This window comes from Rosa chinensis, chromosome 7 (genome assembly GCF_002994745.2).
Source record: "Rosa chinensis cultivar Old Blush chromosome 7, RchiOBHm-V2, whole genome shotgun sequence".
NCBI classification, from domain to species: domain Eukaryota; kingdom Viridiplantae; phylum Streptophyta; class Magnoliopsida; order Rosales; family Rosaceae; genus Rosa; species Rosa chinensis.
Genome location: NC_037094.1, coordinates 6,119,489 through 6,145,039, shown reverse-complemented (window position 1 = coordinate 6,145,039; position 25,551 = coordinate 6,119,489). Strand labels below are relative to the sequence as shown.

At 39.6% G+C, this 25,551-nt stretch overlaps 3 protein-coding genes across 6 annotated transcripts; 1 reads left to right on the top strand and 2 right to left on the bottom strand.

Annotated features, from left to right (window-relative positions):
• Positions 1–11,915: 11,915 nt before the first annotated feature.
• On the bottom strand, positions 11,916–16,268 carry LOC112176500 (protein NLP6). 2 transcript variants are annotated; one of them, XM_024314458.2, is made up of 6 exons: positions 15,826–16,268; positions 15,310–15,363; positions 14,596–15,155; positions 14,406–14,453; positions 13,348–14,287; positions 11,916–13,217 (listed from the first exon to the last, which is right to left on the bottom strand). In XM_024314458.2, exons 1-6 carry the CDS (start codon positions 16,076–16,078, stop codon positions 12,157–12,159), a joined length of 2,916 nt encoding a protein of 971 aa, XP_024170226.1. In that variant the 5' UTR covers positions 16,079–16,268; the 3' UTR covers positions 11,916–12,156. The 2 variants fall into 2 exon arrangements, with proteins under 2 accessions (XP_024170226.1, XP_024170227.1); XM_024314459.2 differs by lacking the exon at positions 15,310–15,363 and having other exon boundaries at positions 15,826–16,264.
• A 2,220-nt stretch (positions 16,269–18,488) lies between these two features.
• On the bottom strand, positions 18,489–20,458 carry LOC112179164 (protein kish). Its single transcript, XM_024317501.2, has 5 exons — positions 20,297–20,458; positions 20,100–20,206; positions 19,285–19,319; positions 19,086–19,153; positions 18,489–18,803 (listed from the first exon to the last, which is right to left on the bottom strand). The coding sequence occupies exons 1-4, from the start codon at positions 20,297–20,299 to the stop codon at positions 19,086–19,088; spliced, it is 213 nt and encodes a 70-aa protein (XP_024173269.1). The 5' UTR covers positions 20,300–20,458; the 3' UTR covers positions 18,489–18,803.
• Positions 20,459–20,522: 64 nt separating this feature from the next.
• Positions 20,523–25,535, top strand: LOC112180220. 3 transcript variants are annotated; one of them, XM_040510887.1, is made up of 17 exons: positions 20,523–20,697; positions 20,806–21,019; positions 21,128–21,175; positions 21,303–21,350; positions 21,607–21,681; positions 21,912–22,009; positions 22,237–22,477; positions 22,599–22,696; positions 22,860–23,097; positions 23,513–23,610; positions 23,840–23,975; positions 24,071–24,193; positions 24,303–24,354; positions 24,391–24,425; positions 24,626–24,859; positions 24,978–25,039; positions 25,300–25,535. In XM_040510887.1, exons 1-17 carry the CDS (start codon positions 20,593–20,595, stop codon positions 25,495–25,497), a joined length of 2,103 nt encoding a protein of 700 aa, XP_040366821.1. In that variant the 5' UTR covers positions 20,523–20,592; the 3' UTR covers positions 25,498–25,535. The 3 variants fall into 3 exon arrangements, with proteins under 3 accessions (XP_040366821.1, XP_024174504.1, XP_024174505.1); XM_024318736.2 differs by having other exon boundaries at positions 24,303–24,425; XM_024318737.2 differs by lacking the exon at positions 24,978–25,039 and having other exon boundaries at positions 24,303–24,425; positions 25,300–25,469.
• The last annotated feature ends 16 nt before the right edge of the window (positions 25,536–25,551 follow it).

Sequence of the window (25,551 nt, the reverse complement as noted above, 5' to 3'; positions counted from 1 at the left end):
CGATGTGGCAGGCATGTTGGAAGATCTACTTGAGAAGAAGGTGATAGAGCTCCCAGAATGAAAGTGGCCCGAGGAATGCATCGTGTCAAGAACCTGAAATACTGCAAGTACCATCAGATCGTCAGTCACCCAGTGGAGAAATGCTTCGTTCTGAAAGATTTAATAATGAATCTCGCCAAGCAAGGAAGGATTGAGCTGGATGTCAATGATGTTACTGAGGTAAACTGCACTACCATCGTGTTTGGGTCATTCAAGCCTGCCCCGTTGCCTTCTCTTCTAATGAAAGCACCATATCAGCTTTCAAGAAAGCCATGCATAAAGTCAAAGTTAGAGAAAGTCAAGCGAATCCAGCAAGCTAGCATCGCGCCTGTTGTTACTCCTAAAGTTGACTCAGTTGTTGATGACGAGGGATGGATACTTGTCACTCAAAAGAAGGCACGCAAGAGCCCATCGCCATGTGTACCTATCACTCAAGCAAAATACAAGCAGTCACAAGAAAATCGTCAGTGTCTCAAGAAAGGTAGGACAAGATTTGTCAATCCTTTTGTTTGAAGACCCCATGGTGTGGCTTCGTCAACAAGAGCCTTTCCCAAGAAAGGCAACAAACAAGAAAAGGTGAGAGCCGCCCACATGACAACAAGCTATGAATTTGGTTCGAAGGATTCTGCCAAGGCTGAGTCAAGCATGGTCAATACGAACCAAACGTCAAAGGAGAACGAGGTGTTGAAGCATCTAGAAGGCCTACCATTGCACTTTAGCATCTCTGATCTACTACAATTGCCAAAATCGACAAGATGTGCTTTGGTACAGGTGTCGATCGACATAGGCAAGAACTCCACAGACATTAACAAGGTGAAACCGAAGGAATGCGTCACGTGTGTTGCAGATCGTGATGCCATCCACTTTACGGATGAAGACCTTCAATTAGGCTCTAAGCCACATAATAGACCTCTCTTCGTGACAGGGTATGTGCGAGATCAAAAGCTAAACCTCATGCTTGTAGACAGAGGGTCCGCTGTAAACATCATGCCTAGATTGACTATGAAGCAGCTTGGCATCAACGTGGAGGAGTTGTCTCGAAGCCGTCTCATGATTCAAGGTTTCAACCAAGGGGGGCAAAGAGCCATAGGGATGATCAGAGTAGATATGATGATTGGAGAAATGAAGTCGAATACTCCTACAATTTATTGTTAGGACGACCGTGGGTTCATGAAAATGGTGTCGTCCCCTCCACTCTTCATCAATGCTTCAAGTTCTACGATGGCGGAGTAAAAACAATAGCAAGTGATACTAAACCATTCACTGAAGCTGAATCTCACTTTGCGGATTTCAAGTTTTACATGGATGATGAAACATTAAGGGAAGTTCTCCCAGTTGGAGTACCCTCTACAGGAAAGACTGCAGAAGTGTGTCATAAGGAAGTGGAACCCAGCATGGCAAGAAATTCCACTGAGGAACCACATAAAGTTTCGTCGGAAACTAAAGTGACAGCTTCAAAGAACATAATCAACTCCTCTACTCCAGTGATTCGTTATGTGCCAAGGTCTAGGCGAAAAGAAGGGGAGTCTCCTTTTGTGGAGCCAAATGAGCAAGAACGTCCGCGAAAGTTAAACGAGAAGGACGTAGAATTACTAAAAGAAACATCAATGATACGGTTGACGAAGTTGAGCAACGCAACTCCCACCAAGCAGCCGCTAAAAGGGTTTGTCAAACCTATTCAAGGCAAGATAGAGCACGGGACACTTCCTGACAAAAGGACAAAGGAAGGATTCGACCCTAATGCTTATAAGCTGCTAGCAAAGGCCGGATATGACTTCGGTTCATCAAGCAAGGAAGGTGGTCAAGGATGCACAGCTGAGGAGGTTGAGAGAGCATGGATGCACAGCTGACCCTGCTAAAGTAGGTCTTAGTTTTGTACCAGGCAAACCGATTAAAATTTCATGAAGAAGAAAAGTTGCAAAGGCAAGCACGCAACACATTCGTATTGAAGTAGTAGAAGAAGAGGCTCAAGAATCTGAATCTGCCCCTCGCGTTTTGGCATTTGACCCTATTCATCCTAATTCTCAAGTTGCGGTGCCTGAACAAGTGGATGAATTGGCGCCCCTAGTTTCTGTATTTGATCGTGTCGACACATCAATAAACCTAATCTCAGTTTTCAATCGCATCACCCAAACGACCACTCAAGCTTCCGTGTTCAGTAGGTTGTCGTCTTCCGATGAAGGAAATAAGAACTCTGAGTCACCTCCTCGAAAGTCGGCACTTGAGAGGATACAAGCACCCAAAGAGCAACAAAGGCGAAAGAAAAAGGGGATCGACGACCAAGGAAAGGTTAAAGAGATCCGAAGTCTCATCCTATCACACATGAAGCGACGCTCTGTGTTAAAGGTTAGCTCAAGTGAACAACTCAAAGTGAAGGAGCACACCATCGTACTCACTGGCCAAGTCAGAACTAATAATGTTGATGGCAATGGCGAAGATGAGATTGTACAGTCTGCCTATCATATCACGGTAGCAAAAGCAAAGGCTTTCAAAGAAGATGACCATGATCATTCCGAGGATGAAGTAGATGAAGCTCATCCAGAACTTGAAGATGGGGGGCATGCTACTGTCGACGAACTTAAAGAGCTCAATTTGGGAACTGAGGAAGATCCAAGACCTATCTTCTTGAGCGCTTCGCTGAGTCCTAAAGAAGAAAATGAATACTATGATCTACTGCTTGAATATACGTACAAAGAAATACCTGGTCTTGACCCAAAGGTAGCGGTTCATCATCTCGCAGTTAAACCTGAGGCTCGACCGATCAAGCAAACACAACAACGCTTTCAGATAGAACTTCTTCCTCAAATTGAAGCTAAAGTTGATAAGTTGATTGTTGTAAGTTTCATTAGAGAGGTTCAATATCCTAAGTGGATTGCAAACATAGTTCCTGTCAAGAAAAAGAATGGACAACTCCGTGTATGTGTGGACTTCCGCGACTTAAATGACGCATGTCCGAAAGATAACTTTCCTTTGCCCATGATTGAACTCATGGTGGATGCAATAACAGGGCATGAAGTTCTATCCTTCATGGATGGGTCGTCTGGATACAATCAAGTTAGGATGGTCTTAGAGGATGAAGAGCTTACCGCATTCCGCACTCCCAAAGGCATTTATTGTTACAAAGTTATGCCATTTGGGTTGAAAAATGCTGGTGCAACATATCAACGTGCTATGCAGAAAATCTTTGGAGACATGCTTCACAAGTATGTGGAATGTTATGTCGACGATTTAGTGGTCAAGTCAAAAAAGAGGACGGATCACTTGCAAGACCTAAGAAGGGTGTTTGATAGACTATGCAAGTACCACTTCAAGATGAACCCTCTCAAATGTGATTTTGGTGTCAGTTCAGGCAAGTTTCTTGGATTCATTGTAAAGCATCGTGGCATTGAAGTGGACCGGTCAAAGATCAAGGCCATTCAAGACATGCCTGAGCCAAGAAATCTACGCGAGTTAAAAAGTCTCCAAGGACGATTTGCCTTTATTAGAAGGTTCATATCGAACCTTGCAAGCCGTTGTCAGCCTTTTAGTTGACCTCTGAAGAAGGATGTGCCTTTCGTATAGGATAAAGCTTGCCATAAAGCCTTTGAAAGCATAAACAGGTACTTGGAAAACCCTCCAGTGTTAGGTGCACCCGTCCTTGGAAGCCGTTTATCCTCTACATTGCTGCTCAGGAGCGATCACTCGGAGCACTCCTAGCCTAAGAAAATGAAGAAAAGAAGGAGAAGGCGTTGTATTACTTGAGTCGAACTCTCACAGGACCAGAATTAAATTATCCACCGATAGAGAAAATCTGTTTCGCACTCGTCTTCGCCATCCAAAAGTTAAGACATTACATGCAAGCTTACACTGTGCATCTAGTGGCACGAGCTGACCCAGTCAAGTTTGTGATGTCACAACCAGTCTTAACAGGGCGAATGGCAAAATGGGCGCTACTCCTTAATCAGTATGAAATAATCTACATACCGGCCAAAGCGGTTAAAGGACAAGCATTGGTTGATTTTCTAGCGGACCATCCTATCCCTACGGATTGGGAAATTTCAGATGACTTGCCAAAGAGAAAAATCACTCCCAAAATTCAGAAGTCTTCAAGCGTGTGAAGAGCCCTCAAGCTGCAAAATAGTCGGTTCATCACCAACCTTAAGCCAAAACACTCTCACGTGTCAACCCTCGTGGTCATCATACGACTCAAGATCAAGCGCCAATCGCCCTTGAGTCAAGTATACCAACAAGGACGATGACAGACAGAAGGACGCAAGCAGACGAAATAAACCTCTCCAAAGCTCAGAAGTCTCTCAAGCTTGTGAAGAACTATCAAGCTGCCAAATAGTCGGTCTCTTCACCTCACCGACTTCAGACAAACAAGGGAAATCATCTGCAAGTTCAGAAGTCGTCAAACTCATGGAGAATCAATAAGCACCAAGCAAACGTGCCTATTCATCCGCCATCAAAGCCATACTCGCCACGTGACATTGCTCGTGGTTCAAATCCGATCAAGAGCGAGCCGTTGCATCCCTTGATCAACCACCTTCTGTAAGTCGTCAACAAAGTAAATCCTCTACAAAGTTCTTCATCAAGCTCGTGGAGAATCAACAAGCACCAAACACACGTGCCGGTTCATCCCCTACCAAAGCCAAAGAACACTCACCACGTGGCACCACTCGTGGCCTAAATCCGATCAAGATCAAGCTTCTACAGCCCTTGGTCAATCGTCTTCCTCAAATCATCAACATAACAAGAAGTTCACACTATAACCGTTCGATTCAAGATCAAGTGCTCGTCACCCTTGGATCAAATCAACGTCAGAGATCAAATTAGAGGAGATTCTTGTGAAAGAGCATCTACAAAGATTGTAACCCTCAAATTCATTAATATAAAATATACTATTTTGTACACGTGTCCTTTCATTCGTTGCAGAATTTTGGTGTTTACAGTAATATGGTGAAGAATTTTTTTCTTAATTATTCACAAGGCTGAGTTACACATTTATACACAATAATACATATTTAGATCCTACTCAGCCTACAATCATGCACAAAATAAGGAACAACTAACTAATTATCAATGACAATATTTGATAGCTGATCTTGTGGGATCTTTCCTTTAACACTCCCCCTCAAGTTGGAGTGTATGTTAATGACATCCAACTTGTTGAGTAGTACTTCAAATTGTGTCGAACTCAAAGGCTTGGTAAACAAATCAGCTGGCTAATTTGTAGTTCTAATGTAGGCTGTCCGAACTATTTCTTTTTGAATCTTTTCACTTACCAAATGGCAATCAATCTCTATGTGCTTCGTACGCTCATGAAACACAGGGTTTGAAGCTATATGTATAGCAGCTTGATTGTCACAAAACATTGTAACTAGTTGTGTGTGAGTTACTCTCAAGTCTTTCAATATACTTTTCAACCAAGTAACCTCACAGCATGTAGTGGCCATAGAGCGGTACTCAGCTTCCGCACTTGAACGAGCCACAATGCTTTGTTTCTTTGTCTTCCATGAAATGGGTGCATGGCCAACTAAAATACAATAACCAGTTATTGATCTCCTTAAATCTTTGCATCAAGCCCAGTTGACATCGCAAAACACTCTCAATTCCAATGAACTTGTAGAGGGCAAGAAAATTCTTTGCACGCCCAGGTGCTAATTTGATGTACTTGAGAACCTTGTGTGCAGCTTCAAGATGTGATTGCTTGGGTTTATCCATGAATTGACTCAGTATATGGACTGCATAAACAAGGTCAGGCCTCGTGATGATGAGGTAAATCAATCGACCCACAAGTCGTCGATATGGAGATGGATCAATTAATAGGTTCCTGCTTATCTGTGCGAGTGACAAGTTTTTGTTGACAGGAAACTGTGAGGGTTTAGAGCCCATAAACCCAGCATCTTCCAAAATCTCTAAAGCATATTTTCTTTGACATAATGTAATTCCTTGCTTTGATCTTGCAACCTCTATCCCCAAGAAGTATTTGAGTTGACCCATGTCTTTTAACTTGAAGTGGATTGAAAGAAATTACTTGGTATTTGCTATACCCTTTAAGTTGTATCCTGCCAATATCACATCATCAACATAGACCAGTAATGCAATAAAGCTACTTGGACGGTTGCGGACGAATAATGAGTAGTCAGACCATGATTGATGGAATCCAGTAGATTTGAGAGCACTTAACAGTTTAATGCACCATTGTCGTGAAGACTGTTAATCCATAAATGGATTTGTGCAACTTGCATACTCGGTTCTCCACCTTTCGTCCAAAACCAGGAGGTATTGACATGTAAACTTCCTCATAGAGATCACCATGTAGAAAGGCGTTATTAACATCAAATTGGTGCAAATGCCATCTTCGAAGAGCAACGATGCTAAGGAGCACATGTTGGTGACAAAAAATTTTGTGGAGGAGTTTGACTCACCAATGAATGCGGACTGGAGCGAGAGCTGACCGGGAACTATCGAGAAGCTTCATTTGAGCATTGACCTGGAGTTTGACCTTCCGCTAGAGGAGAAGGGGGGGTACCTGTAGAAAACCATCTGATGCCTAAGTCTGTACGTTTCTTGGTAATGGAGTAGAGAGAATTGGAATTTGATGGATTACCTGGACGTCAAGCCTCCTTTATATAGGCGATGACTTACTTCGGGAACAAGCCGCTATTATTTCTGATTTGATGGCTGCATTTATTTACACACTTATAATGACAATTATTGCTGCACTAATAACAGTTAATCATTGCGTACTTACGACCGTCATTCATTGCGTATTTATGATAGTCATTCATTGCGCACTTATAATCATAATCATTGTGCGTAGTTATTGTCGTAATAATCGCCACATTCATGACTGAAATTTAACGCCATACTAACTACGGAGTTAATCGCCTTAATTGGAGGCCTAGCAGAATTTGACCACTCCCACAGCACACGAACTGTGGTTAATTTGGCTATCGGAGCAAAGGTTTCCCGGTAATCAACACCTTCAATTTGACTATATACTTTTGTAACCAATCGAGGTTTGTACCGTTCGACAGTACCATCGAGTTGAAGTTTGATCTTATAGACCCATTTGCAGCCTATAGGTCTTTTATGAGGTGGCAAAGGCACAAGACTCCAAGTTTTGTTAGCTTGAAGGGCTTTAATTTCATTGTGTGGCGTCTCGCCATTTTGGATCTTGAACTACCTAATGAAAACTGTTTGGTTCTTTCGGGAGGGTAAGTTGTGTGGTAAAAGCTTTGTGACTATGGGAAAGGTAATCATATGACAAAACATAGGAAAGAGAGTGAGCAGTACCTGATGGTGTGACCATGTTCATTGAAGATGATGGTACGAACCTTGGCGGAAGGGCTGCCTCGACGTGAAAGTCCTATAAAAATGTGGGATGCTTAGTGGGTCGGGTGGACCGTCTAGGTGGTGATGTGTCAATGGTTGGTATGGGAATATCCAGTGGAATTGGTATAGGATTTGATAGAGTGACATCGGGTGATGGTGATGGCGTTGGTGTAGGAGATGAATGCGTTGACTCAAAATTAGCAATTGGAGATGGAGATGTTGGCTCAGAATTTTTAATTGGAAATGAAGGTGTTGACTCAGAACGATTAGTTGGAGAGTCATCCAAGTTTTGAACTTGAGAATTGGACGTGGAGAATGAGTCCATATCAAAAGATAAGGGCAAAACATTTGGTTGAGGTGTAGGTGCAGCGGAATTATTGATGGATTGAAATGGGAAGTTGTCTTCAAAGAAAAAGAAATCTCGAGAGACAAAAACCTTTTGGAGTATGAGATCAAACACTCTATACCCTTTCTGACCATAAGGGTAGCCAAGAAAAATACAACGAGTCGCACGATCGAGGATCAAATTTGGTAAGTTTAATAGCATGTGTGGATACAAAACACAAACAACCGAATACTCATAAATGGGAATAGTGGGCTCCTTTAAAAATAACTTTTCAAATGGTGTCTTACCATTGAGAAGAGTTGTGGGTGGGTGTGAGGTTGATGAGATAAACTAATGTAAGGATTGCATCCCCCCAAAAAAATTTTGGAAGACCAGATTGAAAAAGCAAAGTGCGTGAGACATTGAGTAAGTGTCTATACTTGTGCTGAACAACACCATTTTGTTGGGGTGTGTTGACGCAACTAGATTGGCGGATGATCTCTTTAGTGGCATAAATTTTTTAAGGTTTGAACTGAGGACCATTATCACTATGCACAATTTTGACCTTGGTATTGAATTGATTTTCAACCATGCGAATGAAATTGACTAGAGGTCTCGTGTTTTTGATTTGTGTTTCATCAAATACACCCATGTACTCCTAGTATAGTCATCGACTATGGTGAGAAAAATTTTGCACCAAAAAGTGAAGGTTCATGATAACCACCCCAAATATCAACATGTATCAACTTAAAACATGACTCACTGGAAATAGAACTTAAGGAAAAAGACAATCTGGTTTGTTTGGCAAACAGGGCAAATTAAACACTTGTCTGTATCACAAGATTTATTTTTAGAAAATGGAAATAACATAGATACTTTGCTGGAAGGGTGTCCAAGGCGTTTATGCCAAATATCGTAGTTTTGGGTACAAACAGAATTACATGTTCTTTTCTTTGTTTGGTCGAGGTAGTAGAGTCCCTCTCGCTCAATTCGCATCCCAATCATCTTCCCCGATCGTATGTCCTATGTGACACAAAATTAACTGAGAAAGATTGTGATGCAGAAAGAGTCAAATGTTAACTTACTGGTGGAAATCAAATTTAAGTAAAAGAATGGTACACACAAGATATTATGGAGGGTGAAATTGGGAGAGAAAACAACTTTTCCAACATGAGTGACCTTAGTCGATGAACCATTCGGCAATTGGACAAGACGATTGTCAACTGGTTTCTAATTGATAAGAAGGGAAGGACTACAAATAATGTGGTCACTAGCACCACTATCCAATATCCAAATATTCTCCTTGCCATTTTGAGTAAAAGAAAAGCCTTTACCTGATAGCTCTTCATGGTTTGAAGTATCACCAACTTGATTAGTTGTGGAAACCTTATTTTTGTTCAGCATGCTCAGAATCTGTTTGCATTCTTCTTGAGAAAAAGGGAAGTTGGGTGTAACCTCCTATTTGTCAGGCATGTAAGACATAACATGATTCCCTTTGGAGTGATTTTGTGCTCCTTCAGTTGCAGCTTTTCTCTTGCAGCAGAATTCATATGTGTGTCCTTTCTAGTTGCAAAAAGTGCACTTAATTGAGATGTGCACGACAATTCTTGGTGCTATGGTTTGTTTTATGACACTTCCCACACTTGGTGTCACCATTTTCTGGATTGAATTCATAATTCATTTTCTTCACAGCAAAAACAACAACTTCTGGTTTTGCCAAGGCCTTCTCGTTTGAGACCTCTGCCTGCTTTTCATGGTGAAGGACTAGTGAATATGCCTTGTTCACCCCCAACAATGGATCCAGCAGAAGGGTGTTACTGCGAATCGTAGCATTAGAATCATTCAGACCCATAAGGAACTTCATTGTTTTCTGGGGCTCTATATATGATTTGATCTCTTTGGCTGTTCCACAGCTACAAGCAAGGATCTCGCAAAGCACATCTCTTTCATCCTAGAGACTCTTGAGTTTAGTAAAGTATGAACTCACAGTCATGTTACCTTGTTCACAATCATTAATCTCATTCTCTATGTGGAAAAGTTGAACGACATTCACATGAGAAAATCGTTCTTGTAACTCAAGCCACATAAGTCGCGTGTCATTGTAGGGGATGACACTTCCAGAAATTTCCTTCGACGTCGAATAGCCATGTTTTAATAACCAGGGTGTTGCAGCGATTCTATTGCTATAGTTCTTCAGTTTTGTCTTCAGTTGGCCCTTTAAGGGATCCATCAACAAAGCCGTTTTTGTTCTTGATTGTCAAGGCCATGCTCATGGATTGAACCCATGTGTTGTAGTTGTCTTCCATCAAAGGTTGTGACACAAGGACTGCGCTAGGCTAGTTCAAACGATGTAGGTAGAGTGGATGGTTGGAGTTTTTCCATATAGGATTTGAAGGATTCAAAGTCATGCCTAAGTTGGTTGGCTTCTTTTCTTTGTTGTTACCCATGGTTGCTTTGGCTAGAGTGGTGTTTGTGTTTCACAGTATCTTCCCAGATCAATACTCTAGTACCATAAAGAGAAACATGTATAATATGGTAAAGAGTGCTTTTCTTAATTATTCACAAGGCTGAGTTACACATTTATACACAATACTACATATTTAGATCCTACTCTATTGCCTACAATCGTGCACAAAATAAGGAACAGTTAACTAATTATCAATGATAATATTTGACAGCTGATCTTGTGGGATCTTTCCTTTAACACTAAGAAGGAGGCTGATATGAAAATTCCTAGAAGTGAGCTTAGCTAAACATATGTGTCTAATCTTTAGGTTGTAATTAAAATAAAAACCTATTAAAGCATCTTTAGCAATGTGAGTCATTTTTTAGTCAAATTTTAGCTAAAATAACTAAAAAGTCATTTTGGCTTAGTATTGGTGCAGCCCAACTTTTGTTGGAATATGGAAGAAAGCGTCGGTGGAGAAATTCTCACCAGTCCCCTACCTTGCAACCCTAGTCAACTACCTGGTCTGGACCTTATACGGGTTACCCATGGTGCCGCAGGACAGCACTCTGGTGTGCACCATAAACTGGTTGGGTATAGCCATCAAGGTCGTCTACTTCATCATCTTTTTTAGCTGCTCTGATAACAGAAAGAGGTCCATGTTGCTTCTGGTGGTTCGTACTTCTTATGGAGATCAATTTTCGTTTGTGTTCTTAGCTTTGTGGTTCTCACTTTTGCCCATATAAACAGCAAGAGGTCCATGGTTGTGCCGTTGTGGGTGTCACAGCCACTGCATTTAACATCATGATGTATGCTTCACCATTGACTGTCATGGTAATTAATAATTAATCACCTTAATTAGCCTCCGGATAAAAACCCTACATGCAAATTAGTTTTCATCTCATCTATTTAAGCATCAGATGGGCAGATGATGGGCGGATTTGGTCTTTCAATTGTGGTGACACATTTAAATACATGTTATGTACCCTAATATGAGAGGTTTTTTCTGGGACAATGCGGTGTGCCCTTTTATATTTTAGTTTTTATGATAGGCTTTGCTGATAACTTATTCGTTGTTGAATATATGTCACCCTTTATTTTAATTTTTATCAGATGCTTTTACCGATAAATTTTTCGTCTACAAAAGTATGTCCCTTCTTATTTTTTGTTTTATAGGAGGTAATATGCCAATAATATTCTAATGTGTGCGATTTTAATTTTTTTATGCCGCATACTACAAGTCCAGAGATGAGTTTGTCGAAGGTCATCATTATAGATGATAATGAACCCAAAAAGATAAGCAGCCGCACTCCGAGAACCACCACAACACATGATGAACTCTGCCATCTCCCCGGCAAGGAGCATTCATCGGAGTAATGTTTCACGCTTAATTAATATGTATCAGGCAAAATAACCATACTGCAGGTCATGTCTTTCGTTAAGGCAAGACACATCTAGATGTGTGTAGCCTCTATGAACATGAGAGATGTGATTTTAAGTATCATCACTGAAGGTAGCAAACAGAAAGAATAATGCATGCGAGGTGCCATGTTCACCCTGTGGCATGTATACTAGTTGCCTCCTAAGAGGTGAAGCCTTAAAGAATTTATATCGTTCTGGATTAAACAAGAGGCCCAAAAGTTAACTGACTACTACAGTTCTATTATTGCTTAAATTTATTCTTTAAGGCATTTCATTTCTTTCTTTAACATGGAGTCCCAGCAACTGAGAAAACAAATGAAGTTCCAAGTTCTAAACAAGATATAAAGGGTCATGAAATGCAGATTACTTAACATGTGACATCCCATTATATATTATTGGCAAAATGTAAAGGAACAAAAAGTCCAATGAAATCGAGGCACGGAGGGAGAAACACTATATCGACAATGATTTGAAGAATGCAGTCACTTTCGTTTTAAAGAAAAAAAATGAAGCAAGCTCTATCAAACAATGCCTACTACACCTGCACTTGCTAAGCATCATATAGAAATGATTCTACGAACTAAACATATCTACAATTGAATCCTCATTCCTCAGTGCTCTCAGAAGAGCTTCCAAGATTGGACAGAATGTCATGAACAGAGAGTCTGATCATATTGCTGCCTGATGATCTGCAAATTTCCATGCATTCCTGCAGGTCTGCATCACAAGCTATCAGAACCCACTCAAGGTCATCATCCATATACTTCATATCAAATGTGCCCACTTCCAACTTTAATCTCTTTGCCACTTCCTCTTTCAAATCTACTATACAAGAACTCATAGAGATCCGAAACCTAATGATATCATCTTTATATGCTGCCTTTATGGTTACACTCCTCATTTCTTGTAAAGATGTGTTATGAGGCATTGTGTAAGCAAGAGTAGACATGGATTGGTTAGGAGCCGAATCAGGACATTGGGGGTCTGTCCAGAAAACTTCTGGAACTTGCTCATGCACAGTTATATCGGTAAAAGGACACAGATTTCTCAAGTCTTTTGAACTTCCAGCATCCTCTAGTAGCATTCCTCTATATGGTTCTTCAGGTTCTGTCATGAGGAGAGCATCTGGTATTGAACACGGAACTGGTACATACAGTTCCTCTGGTGGTCGAAATGCAGATTCAGGGGAGCGATCAACTTCAACGAATTGCTCCTGGATGGAAGAAACAAAGGGGTCCTTTACCATTGCACTTCCATTTGCCGGACTACCTTGGCATGAACCATGAGAAGTAGGGGTACCAGTACTCGCCTCCCTTGAGCCACTACCTGTTTTGGATGAGTTTGAGCCATTACCAATATCTTGCAATGGATCTTCTATCCCAGCCTGTCCCTCTCTTCCTGGTGTACTAGAGCTGGGTGAATCTTTCTTTTCTCCCTGAACTTCATAGGGTTGAGAGCTTGTATAAGGTCGAGAAATGGAGCCAACAGCACCAGTAAGTGGACTTGTAGTAAGAGGACTCAAACCAAATGCTCCTTCACCACCTTGGACAGATTCAATTACAAGCTTTAGCTTACTGAGAGAACGGTTGACCTTGTTGATCTTGCGAGATGGCCAGCGGGAGATTCCATGCTGCCTACAGATGCGCTTCATTGTGGTAGGACAAACTGCAAAACAAAAATTCCTTTTAGATCAATATATTTCATTTAGTACTGCTTTCTAATTATGTAAACAAGGATTTTGGTATTTGTTGAAACAACATGAGAAAAATTGATGTTTAGTGTAATAAAAAATAACCTCCAAGGCTCTTTGCAGCATCTTTAAGACTCCCAGCAAAATATTGTTGAAGAACCTCTAGACTAATTGATTTCTCAGTTTTCCCACGCTTCCTCTCTGATGTCTTTTTTATGTCTTTATTCTCGGGAACAGAAATGTTGTTTTTTCCACCGTTGTGAACTGCATTCCTCTCATCATTAATAGCATCAATGTCCACCATTAACTGTGGTTTTGCTGGATTTAGGCGCACCATCTCTTCTCTGTTAGGTAAGGAAGACCCTGGAAGTGGCTCCATGGAACAGGGTATCTGTATGCATTCAAGTCTTGAGTCAAGTCCCTCATTTATAGAAGCTTGAACAATCTCAACTGTTCCTTCCTCTGCAAGTCCAATTCCAGAAGCAACCTTAAGATTCTGGCAATGATCTTTCACTATAGCCAATATGGAGCCCAATAAAGTCTGCTGTTCACAACTGTCTCTGATGCTAGGCGGCAGAAAAAATTCTAGAATGTAATCATCATTTCCAGTGTGAGTGCTCTGTAAACAGATTGCAAATGAGCTGGTTAACTCAAACATGCGTGCGTAGTGTACTAAAGGGTATTCTGTTTTGCGGAACTGGCTAATGTCTCTGCAGAAGCATGCATTACGGGACAAAAATGCCCTCCCAGCAACCCCTTGACCCTTTTGTAAGTGATGCTCTACACAGGCCTCTCGAAAACCCCACATGTGAGCATCTACAATGTAGACTGCCACATCTGTTGTGGACATGCAGACCTGTTCCATGCAGCTGCCATCAAAGCTTGTACAGCTCTTCTTCATGCCACCACCATAAGCCAAAACATTGCGATGCATACATGGAACCCATGTCTGAGCCAGTGGTAATTTATGAGTTTCACATACCATTGTCAGTATCTCCAAGATTTCAGTTAATGCATTTTGGCGACCTTCATTGCGTATCTGGATCTGGTTACAAGAAGTGCCAAGCATATATCTGTGAGAATGGAGGAGGAATAAATGAAAGAAATCCATATTTATTTTCTTGGTTTCCAAAAGAATACCAAATTAGCCACACATTGCTCACCTGTGTGCTTGTATGATCCAATATCTCTGAACTTTTCAAGCATACTGCCTGCAGGAGAAATTAAGTTATGTGACTGACAAATCTCTATTTTTTTGCAATTGAGTAATTAACTAATAAATCTATTGACATTTGAAATATAGAACATCACATGATATGGAAGAAAGAAAAAAAACAAACAAAGTAAACTAACCTCAAGTGCTTTGCAAATTTTATCAACCTCAGGAGCATAGTTGATCTTCTGAGAAGTCATTATGAGCTCAATTACACCAATACAGGACCGCCCAGAGGGTTCAAATATGGGCAAAGCTAAGGTTCCCTGAACATTGTAGTGCTGAGCATGATCAAGCCGTGGATACTCTTTGATGGAGTAGTACTGAACATTTGGAGTCCATTCGGGCATCTTTTGCTGGAAAACACGGCCAGGAAGTCCAAGCACTCCATCATTCTCCCCATCCACAGAAAACATATACATCAGAGAAACCATCCTATACTGATGAAGTCCATCATGTGGATCCAGCACAAAGGGTTGCCCTGAGGTTGTGAGTACATACCGACTTCCATCCTTCACCGGTGCCCAAACCTGAGCTAGTACATGTTGATCACTCGACTCCTTGAGGTACCGCAGTGCTTGAGTGATTCTCTCCTTAATTAGAAAATAACCATCTGGATTTGGGTCCAGTCCCGAAAATGGGGATGGAAGCATTCTGTTGTCCTCATTCTCTCTTGGCTTCTCCACAACCGGATTAGCATCTGCATTAGTTGTGATATTATAAATAAAAAAAATCAAAACCCAAATGAGCAAACCTCTCAGGAACTGAAATTGCTGAATGAAGCAATATGCCAATATGGTAACTGGATGGCAAAAGTTAAGCCACTGAAATGTGTTTTCAAACTCTTATAGGACCTTTGAAATCCCGAAACTTTGATCTTCTAGATAAATGAACTCCCAAACTTTGTCCTAAAGAAAAAAAGCAGTGAACTTTAAAATCCTATAACATTCAGTAGGAGCCTTTTGAGTGTAACAGAGTATTACAAATCCTTAGTTTCTGAAAGAGAGAGCAATTTTGACACTTGTTAAATTTTAACAAAATTAATTAAGATAAACCAAAACAAACACTACTAGTATTCCTTTAATTAGAATCCTTTCCACAAAAGAAACCCCCTAAAGCACTTGCTCAGCTGAATTATTATTCATGTTGACCCCAAAAGAGAGAGCTGAATTATACAAGAACCAAACCCTTTTTGTTTCGCCTTGCCTTATCTTGCCAGCAAAACCCAAAAGCTGAAATCTAAAAGCTTTTCCCATATCATACAAACGCACATAGAAAACAGTTCAATATACAAACTTTATGATTCAGTAAACCAAAAACCAATAAGAACGATTACAACCCATCAGGCCCAAGTTGAAACGAAAACTCACCGGAAACGAATTGGGCCGGGTCGGGAAGAGCTCGGCCTCCTCCGCCGGCGAGCTTGTCATGATCGACATCGGGAAAGGCCCAGAGAGGGGAACAGGGGTCGTCGGCGGGGGAGAAGAGAAGCGGGGAGGTGGGATTAGAGAGGAACTGGATCTGATCCAAGGGCCAGGAAACGTCGATATCAAAGTCCATGGCGTCCAGGTTCTTTGACTTGGGGAAAATGGCGGGAGCTCGGTCCTCTTCGGGGTCGGACATAATTGTTTCCTCCGGGAAAAGTTGCCGAGAATTTGGCAAGGAGAGAAGAAGTTGTGGTAGAAAGAAAGAAAAAGAGGTGGAGGAAGATGGACTAGTAATGGTAATTTGCCGACTGGGTTAGTTGATTCCATGGAATCCATACTACTTGTTTTTAACAAGTTGCAATGCTGAGAGTGAGTGCTTGGTGCTGGTGGATAAAATATGCGGAAAAAATGATCCTGTGTTGGTGGCAACAACAACGGCTACCATAAGAGCAAGTTCACCCGTTGAGTCACCAGGTCACCAACTATTCATTATTTTTTAGTATTAATTTCACCATCTAGGTCACGAGCACATTATATTTTGTGTCCTGAGTCACCATGATGACCCGTACAGTGTATTTCATGCCCTGGGTCACGGGCACAGTGTATTTCGTGACCCAGAGAATGGAAATATACACTAAAATACAGTGAATAGTAGGTGACCCAATGAGTGAACTTGCTCTAAACGTCGACATTTTTTTTTTGTACTCTTTTTATTTTTTTTTACCGAGATGAGGTAGCGATTAGCAGGTCACTTCAGTTATGTTAGCGAGTTAGTATAACATTCATCCGGTTAGTATTCCGATTAGTATTTAGACCGAGCTCCACGAGGGTATCTTGTTATAGCCATACTAATCTCCCTCCACATGAACACGAACATAAATGCCACGCAAATATGCTGACCACAAACTGATCGGAGTTGAGACTCGAACATTAGACATGGAGTTTTATGGTAGTCCGCTCGACCAATTTTAAGTTAATTATTTGTACTATTTTGACCAAAATAGTAAATAAATTTTATTTATTTTGGATAATTATTTTATTGATTTACACAAGAATCATAAGCTCGAAATGATGTTTATATGCTATTATTAAAATTGAGTACTAAATGATGGCTTTTTACGTATTGGTTACTTCTAATATTATAAAACATACTGATTAGATTCAAATTTTGTAAAAAAATTGCCCATAAGGGTATAAAGGTAACCCCATTATTTAGTAGTAGTTTTGGACCAAGAGCACAAGTTGATGGTCGGACTTCCACCAGATTCCGCATCACTGGTTGTTCTTTCTTACAACAAAGTGACAAACTTTTCTGCGAGGCTAATCGTTTAGTGTGGCCTCTGCTAGTTTCTTAATCTTAAACAAAGGAATTGGTTACCTTTATAATATTTTCTTAATCTTGTGGGTTAAACTTAAACACAAATGGCTGGTTTCTGCTTTATTTATAATTTTAACATGTGAAATATCTGAAAGTTGGTCTTGAAACTATAAAATATGGTTGTCACAACTCATCACTACAAGCCAGTAATGCACTGGTTGATATGGACATTCCCAAATCAAATATATTTTATATATAAAATATATGATGGATCATTAGTGATATTAACACAGGTCCCCCCCCCCCCCCCCATCTAAATAATTAGCTTAAAATAATGACAAATGAAGCATCAATGATTTCACTATGCATATTAAATATGATACGATTCTCTCTCGGTGTCCCGAAAGTCTCCCTAATCAAAGTTAAAGTAGTGAAAACCCTAATCAAAAGTTAAAAATAGTAAAACAAGAATCTCTGCCACATGAGTATTGGTTATTTTTCCATACATTCAATTTGACTTTACGTATTATAATTATATAGACGTTCAACACTCATATTGAATAATATGGCAGAAAGACGTGAAAATCATTAGAAGATTGAATAACATGGTAGAAAGACGCGAAAATCGTTAGATTTCTTCTAACGGAGCATACGGTAGTTGTGCCTTTTAACTCAAATTTACAACGAGAAAAAATCACAACAATACTACAGGTTGTGGTTAGAAATATTGAACCCCTTGTTTACCAGAAGCTTGTGTTTGTCTGCTGGTGCGAATAAAACCCAGCTGTGGCTTATGGCCTGGCCTGGTGGGAATCCAAATCAAATCAAATCCACAAAGCCGCGTATCCCATCCAAATGGAGAACTTCACAGATCATAATAATTCTATAGCTAACTGGGTAAATAATGCCAACCACACGAAGAAACTAGGCAAAACACAAAACTGTTTTGGTGACCATTGATATGATAGGTCAAATGTTTTAAAGTAGTTTTGCTAAATTAAAAGTCAACTAAACCACCACAATGAAGTTCATAATCAAGAATCCATTTTCTTGAATAAGCGAAAGCGACATGTCCTAAAAGTATTATATGCAGACAACTCTATGAGATATTATATAGGAAAACAAAGAGGCTTGATCATCGCCCACCAAAATTTGCTCTCCATTCATCATCTAAAGTGATTATGTGAGCAAAATAGTGAAAAGCGGCCACTGATTTTCGGTTTTGCAAACACGTTCCCATGAGATACGTATCCAAAGAAAATGCTTCCTAGCCAGTCAAGTCAATCTATGCTACTGTAAACAAGCACTAGCTCCCAAGAAGCAAATAGAGCTAGTTTGTGCGAATCCGATTCGATTGGTAATTAGTGATTGCTACAGTTCAAAACAAAAAAGAGTTGCACTATTTGTTCGTGTTTCTTCCTCTTTTTGAAAAAGGTTATCCATACACCATTCATTCATGCAAAATCGACAAATTTTGCAACTCTAATTGTCTTTTTCCTTCCAGCAAAGTCACTGGACCATGCTCTAGTCATTGTAATTCACAAAGTCCACAAAACACAACCATGCACGCACCAAGTTTCCTTGCACCTGTCTACGCCCTAACCTGCAATAAACAATGCATCGCCATGAACCACTGTTGGCACTTATGTTGGGAGTTATGAGTGGTTTGTTGTGTAGACTATTTGACATCCTACAAAGCAAGTCTCTAAACATATTGAATATGAACTAGATTAGTCTACATCCTAATCCATCAGATCCTCCATTTGGATCATAACTAAACTTTGGAAATAAAATCATGTAGATAAACAAGTCTACACCACTCAATACTCCCAAATTCAGATGGCATAGAAAGTAATTAAATTAACACCATAAGAGTGAATATTACCTAGAAAAGTATAATTGAGACACCCATCACAATGCATCCAGCAGCAACCCAAGGGCTCAAGCGTTCACCTGTTTCCAAGTCGCCACAGTAGTCAGCAAACACATTCATGGAGTCATGGACTACTCTAACTGTCACTATTCTAGCAGCAACACAACATCATCATACCAAAGAGATCAATTGAAAATTTCAAATATCTTACCTATTCTGGCGGCCTTCCAAAAAAATCCCCGAAACCTGCCAGGAGGATACACAGAATCAGAACACAGCTCTTGAATTTTGACATATCATATAGAGAAACAGAACAATGGAGAGAGAAGTATTACACAAACATCATAATGGAAAAGAAAATAATACAGCGGAATCAAATAAGTAGAAGCAAAGAAAGTACCCTTGCTGAGAAGATTTTTAACGCAGGGTAAGCAAAAGAATGGATGGACATAAAGGAGTATTTCCAAGCAGAAATTGAAGTCTGAGTACCAAACATCTAGTATGCATGTGAGTATGTGTGGTTGCGCATCACAATGTAGATAAAAAAAGCAAGCAAGAAGACATAATATACTGTCTATAACATAACGTTTCAGAGAAGGGCCCAAGAGGGGCATTAGACAGTATTCAAAATCGCAACCTTGATTTCAAGCATTTGTTGCTTCAAAAGCGAAGCAAAGCAAATCTTAAACCCAGCAGTCGAGCAGAAAAATGCCGAATCAAACATTCAAATAGAATTTATCTAACCTCACCTAACACTGTGCACACACTTAAAGAGTACAGATATCAAGTTCTTGTTTTTTTTCCTCTTTCGATCAATCATCAATGTGCTTCGACATTGTTATAGGATTTGCAAACAAACCGCATGCAGGACTTTACAAATTACAAGCTATGAATAATGGCAATCATCCACGAAAACTTCAAACTTCAAACCTCAAACATGATTCAGATATTCTGATCAAAGCAACAGAAACCAAAAATCAAGACTACCACAAGAACAAAGTAAACGTAATCAGAGACTGGACTAACCCAGTTTTCTGTTCCAGGAGGGCCGGGAACTGCATCTTCAAGAAGGTGCACGTGCAAATCACGAGCAGCACCACCGTCAGGAACGAATTGAAATTGAAAAGCGCCGACTGGATACAACAGCAAAATCCAAATCAAACCATAACCATTTCGATCCCAGGCCAAAAAATTCACCAACGAAAAAACGCGTCGATTCTTACCATGATTCAAAATCAGAGCCTTTCAATTCGTGTAGATCTACTACAAGAAAGATCGGGGGATCTGAGCAGAACCGAGTCAAGGTTCAACGAGCTTTGCAGTTGCAGCAGCAGAGATTGAAACGCCTTTGGCTTTTACACGCTCTGTCGTATTTCTATTATCCAAGGGTGTCTCCTAGAACGACTCGCCGTTTTAACAGGTAGAATTACAAAAAGACCCAAGATATTCGAGTTGAGTCCCGCCATGAAACCAAAACGACGTCGCCGAGGCTCTCTCACTCTCTCTCTGAGAAGCAGCAATGGCGGAAGTGAAGCGGTGGAGTGTGACCTACACAAAGCACATGAAGCAGAAGCGCAAGGTTTACCAGGACGGTTTCTTAGAGCTCCACACCTCCACCAATAAGGTACATAATCTACAGTTTTCAAATTAAAATTCGAATTTTGCTTCAAGTTTTCTGCTATTTTTTTATTTTTCCGATTCAATTTTTTTTTTTGTTCTTTCAAATTCGCAGATGTTGTTGTTCGACGACTGCGAGAAGCTCTTGGAGTGCAGGATCTTGAAGAAAGACGAAGCCGTTAGCTCCGGCGAAACACTCACATTCAATGCTTTTCTGGTTGATGTGAACGACGCTGAATCCGGTGACGGAGATCAGAAACCTAAACCTGAACCTGGTTTCAGTTCTCGAGAAAACGACATGAAGTTCAGTGAGAAACGAGCGAAATCGTGTATGAATAGTTCAATTTCTATCGCTATTGTCAATTTTGCTCACTTCCATAGCATTGTGTAGTGTTTGCTTTCTAGGTTTTTAATCCCTAAGTTGCTGATCTCTACAGGGAATAAGCCACAGCCGTTTCAGACTCCGGCGCAAAATATAATCAGAGGTTAGTGTAATGCCTGTTGTTTTTATCTCATTTCATATGGCATTTACAAAGTGATTATGTAACTGGTTTAGGCTATTACACATTTGAGCTTCCTAGCCTTCAATGAGCCCATTTCTGATTTATTTAGGAAAGAAGCCACTGCAAAATTTGAGTCCATCACAGAATATTATCAAAGGTTAGTGTTATCGTACAGTTAATACCTCTAGTTATAATCTCATTTTGATAGCAATTGCAAAGTAATTACTTATGCTCTTTTGCCAACTGGTTTAGGCTAATATGATTTGACAAATATAACTTGGTAATGGGATTTGGCAGACATAACTTCTTAATATGATCAGATTCTTAGTTTTATCACTTACTAGTTCTGCTACATGCACATCTATTACTTTTTTAATAGCCAGGCTTACATGTAACAATATCTTACATTTCAGAGTTCAAGAAGAGGGAACTGCACAAGTATGGTGCAGCACTTAGTAGTCCAGAGACAGTGACAACTAGCACAACAGGTTAGCTTGCGAATTTCTGGCTCATTTTATATAAATAACTTTCTTTAACTACACATTATAGGAATTTGTAATTTCTAGACTGGCAGTGATTTATAAGTCTTATGCTTTACTGGGAGCTGTTGCTTTTTCATGTGTTTCAATAGTGTCATAGTATGTCTGTGGATTAACTGTTTTCCAATCTTCACCGGCTTTTAAAAGTTGTTTCTAACTGTTGACTCTTCACTATGTAGAATGGCAGGCTTTGTACACCACACAGCTAACTCAAAAGGCGAAGAAGTATCATGATGGTTTCTTGCAACTAGCAATTACTGGGTCTCATGGAAAGCAGGTTGACTTATATCATTCTCCATAAGTCCCATCTTTTTGTTTGTTAATCTCAATAAGTGACCATTCAATCTTATGTCTTCCATTATCAATTCTCTACTTTCTTTTTCTCTCTTATTATTCCTCAACTGTGCAAGTGGAAATCCTTTGTCAAGTCATGTGTGTAATTGCAAATTAATCTAACATAAGACGAATTGATTCTCAGGCTTTACCTTTTCTGCCTCTGTTCAGATACTTCTGTTGGATTCAAGCAGGAATCAGTTAGATAGCAGGTTCCTTAAGAAAGATGAAGTCATAGCATCCGGTGGATCAATAGCATTTGATGCTCATTTGGTTGATATTGGAGAGCAGGAAGGAGACCATAAACCTACGGATTTGCATCGTAAAGAAAATAGGCAGAATATTGTGGGAGAGGCAAGAATAAAGCAGGAACAGAGTAATGGTGTTATCACTGGTAAAGATGATGGAAAAGGTAAAAGAAAGATTTTTATTTTTAAATAACTTTTGCATCTCACGACTTAAAGCGTAGATTTATTCTTATTTTCTTTCCTTCTCCATTTATCTTTTTGACTATTTTTCCTTTTCTAATGTAGAATGGAAGGTCCTATACACTAAACAAGTAACTCAAAAGGCCAAGAAGTACCATGATGGCTTCTTACAGATCGCATCTAGTGGCTCCTTTGGAAGACAGGTATTATTATGAAACTTTAGATGATTTCACAATGTTATCATGTTTTTTTATCATCCCGTACGATAACATATGATTTGATTGAAGAAGTTGATTTTGTTTCCTATTGCTGGTTTTACTTTCTACCAAATTTGTTGCTTACAGTTCCATATTCGGTTCTGCTTAGGCAATGCTATTTGATGCAACTAGGAAACTCTTGGAAACCAGGTTCCTCAAAAAAGATGAAGTTATAAGCTCTGGTGAATCATTTGCATTTAATGCTCATTTGGTTGATGTCGGGGAACCTGAAGGGAATGAAGCTCAGGTTGATTTGAAGTCTCAAGGAAAAGATTGCCATGTGCAGAAATCAGGGAAATTGCATAGAGAAGATGATTGCATTATAATCAATGATTTTGAACTAAAAGGTTAGTGTGAATCTGATATATGTTGTTTTTTACTTTTTTCATGTTGTTATTATGATTTCTCTATTTCTTATAATGGTTTATAGGTCTCCAACTTGCTTGTAATCTGTTGTTTGCCATCCATGATAGTGCATTGCTTACATGTTGCTGTATACTTGAATTCCATAAGTAAAGCTTTGAACCCAATGCTTTCAGAACTAAAATAAAAAGGCTATGCCAATTTTGACACTTTGAATAAGTTTTAGTTTGAAATTGGAAATTAATGAGTTAGCAAGTCAATCATGTAGCTGAATAGATCAATTTTACATTATGTTGAGGAAGTTGGAAATTATAACCTCATAATAAATGCATAAAAAATACCATTTTTTTGTGTGCTAGAATTATCCTAATAATTGCATTTGTAATCTCTACGATTCAGAGTGGGAAGCTCTATACACCACTCAGATCACTCAGAAGTCCAAGAAGTACCATGTTGGCACCCTCAGACTTGCCTCTTCTGGTTCTTTCCGTAAGAAGGTTGTTCACATTTATCTTGACGTTCCTGCCATAGGTGTTTCTTTCATATATATATATATATATATATATATATATATATATATATATATATCAGTCATTTATATTGCATGTGTCACATGGTCCTCATCCCTGCCGTGGATTGAAATCACATAAGTTTCAGAGATGTGTCATTTTTGTCGAACTGATGAATTCCAAACCAACTTCTGACTGTCTGTATAATATATGACAGATTACTTTACTTGGTGAAGATAAAACCATACTGAGCAATAAGTATGTTAGTTTGTCAGAAGATATAAACACAGGATCTACTCTTGAGTTACCAAAATACTTGGTGGAGGTTGGTATTCCATGTGCAATTGCTGGAGGTAAGTTGCTGTTATGATATGCTAATTTAGATATTAATGGTTCAAATGGTTCTATAGACCTTAGTTTTGCCTTCTGCATTTGTTTTGGTTTGAAGGTGAAGGAACAACTCTCAACAAAGCTTGTATAAAGAAACCTTCAGACTCAAGGTTTAGCATCTCTAGTGTAGAGGAAACAAAATTAAGCAGAGGAGTCTACAGAAACAATCCTTTATGTGATGGTGAGTCTCAGGTTACTCAGTGAGGAAATCAAATGCAATAACTTAATTGAAATTGAAGCATTTTGTCTTTCCCTCTTTATTCCTTTATCATTTTATTGCTGGTCTGCAGGTGAAGAAAACTCTCAGAACAAAGCTTGTTCGAAGAAAGCCTTAAACTCAAGTTTTAGCATCTCTAGTGTAGAGGAAACAAAACCAAGCAGGGGAGTCCCTACAAACAAGCTTCTACGTGATGGTGAGTCTCGGGTTACTTGGTGCACCATATGCAGCAAGCATAGTCATTACTGAATTTAAACAATTTACTTCTTCCTTTTTGTTCCCTTTACTATTTTCTTGTCTTTCTTTTCTTGTAATTTTTCACACCCAGGTTGGGGAATCCTGTTGTGTTTATGTGTGTATTCATATTGACATCTTTGTCTCTTTCCATCTGTGCAGCCCATCAGATATTGTCCTTTCTCCAAAACCCTATGGCTCAGGAGAGTGTAGCTTCACGTCAAGCTAACAGCACCGAAAAACCAGTTTCCTCAACTAAGGGGTCTCAAGTTTCAGATGCTATAATGGTGGATATCTCTGAAGATGTTCGGCCAGCAGAATCACAATCATCAGAACCACATAACAGATCAGTTGAAAATAAAGAACCAGGCAATACTATGGAAATTGGAATTAAAGGCAAGTTTTATTAGAACTTCATGAATTTCATCTCCATTTACTGTTTAAACTTCTGAAATTAGTTTCAGAAATTAGCTAGGAAGCTATAAGTGAATTCAATTTAAATTGGACTATGCAGCAATGTCCAGCGGTTGTGGCAGTCAATTAGCTGAGGGTATAGACATCAAAAACTCCCACCAGGTCTGGACTGTTATTCCCCTAGTATCTATGTATATCCGCTCCTGCTTATTCTCATTTAAATTTAGATCACTCTGCGTCTTTCAATAAATAGATATGCTTAACAGCAACCAAGTAAAAGGGGCAATGTTGAAAACCCTGCAGACAACACACATGCACAGCTCTGTTATTTATTCTTTATGCTGATATCACAGGTTGAAGTTTTCTTATAGAGATTTGTAGTATTGATACAATGTATTGTAATTGCAACTTGTTTCAAGCAGCTTCATTCAGACCATGTTGAAGCCGACACTGCACGTCATAACAGAGAATGTGTTTCTGATGAATCAAGATCAAGTTCTTGTTTTTCTCATGATGCTGCTGACGACGAGAAGATTGTATCCCAGGAGCCTAGTTGTGCAAGGAACCAAGAATGCCCAAGTTTTGAACTAGAATTCCCTAGTTTTGATCTTGGATTTTAACCAACCTAGAAGTTTCATTTGTATACTTACCTTGTGAATTGTGATAGCGTCTAG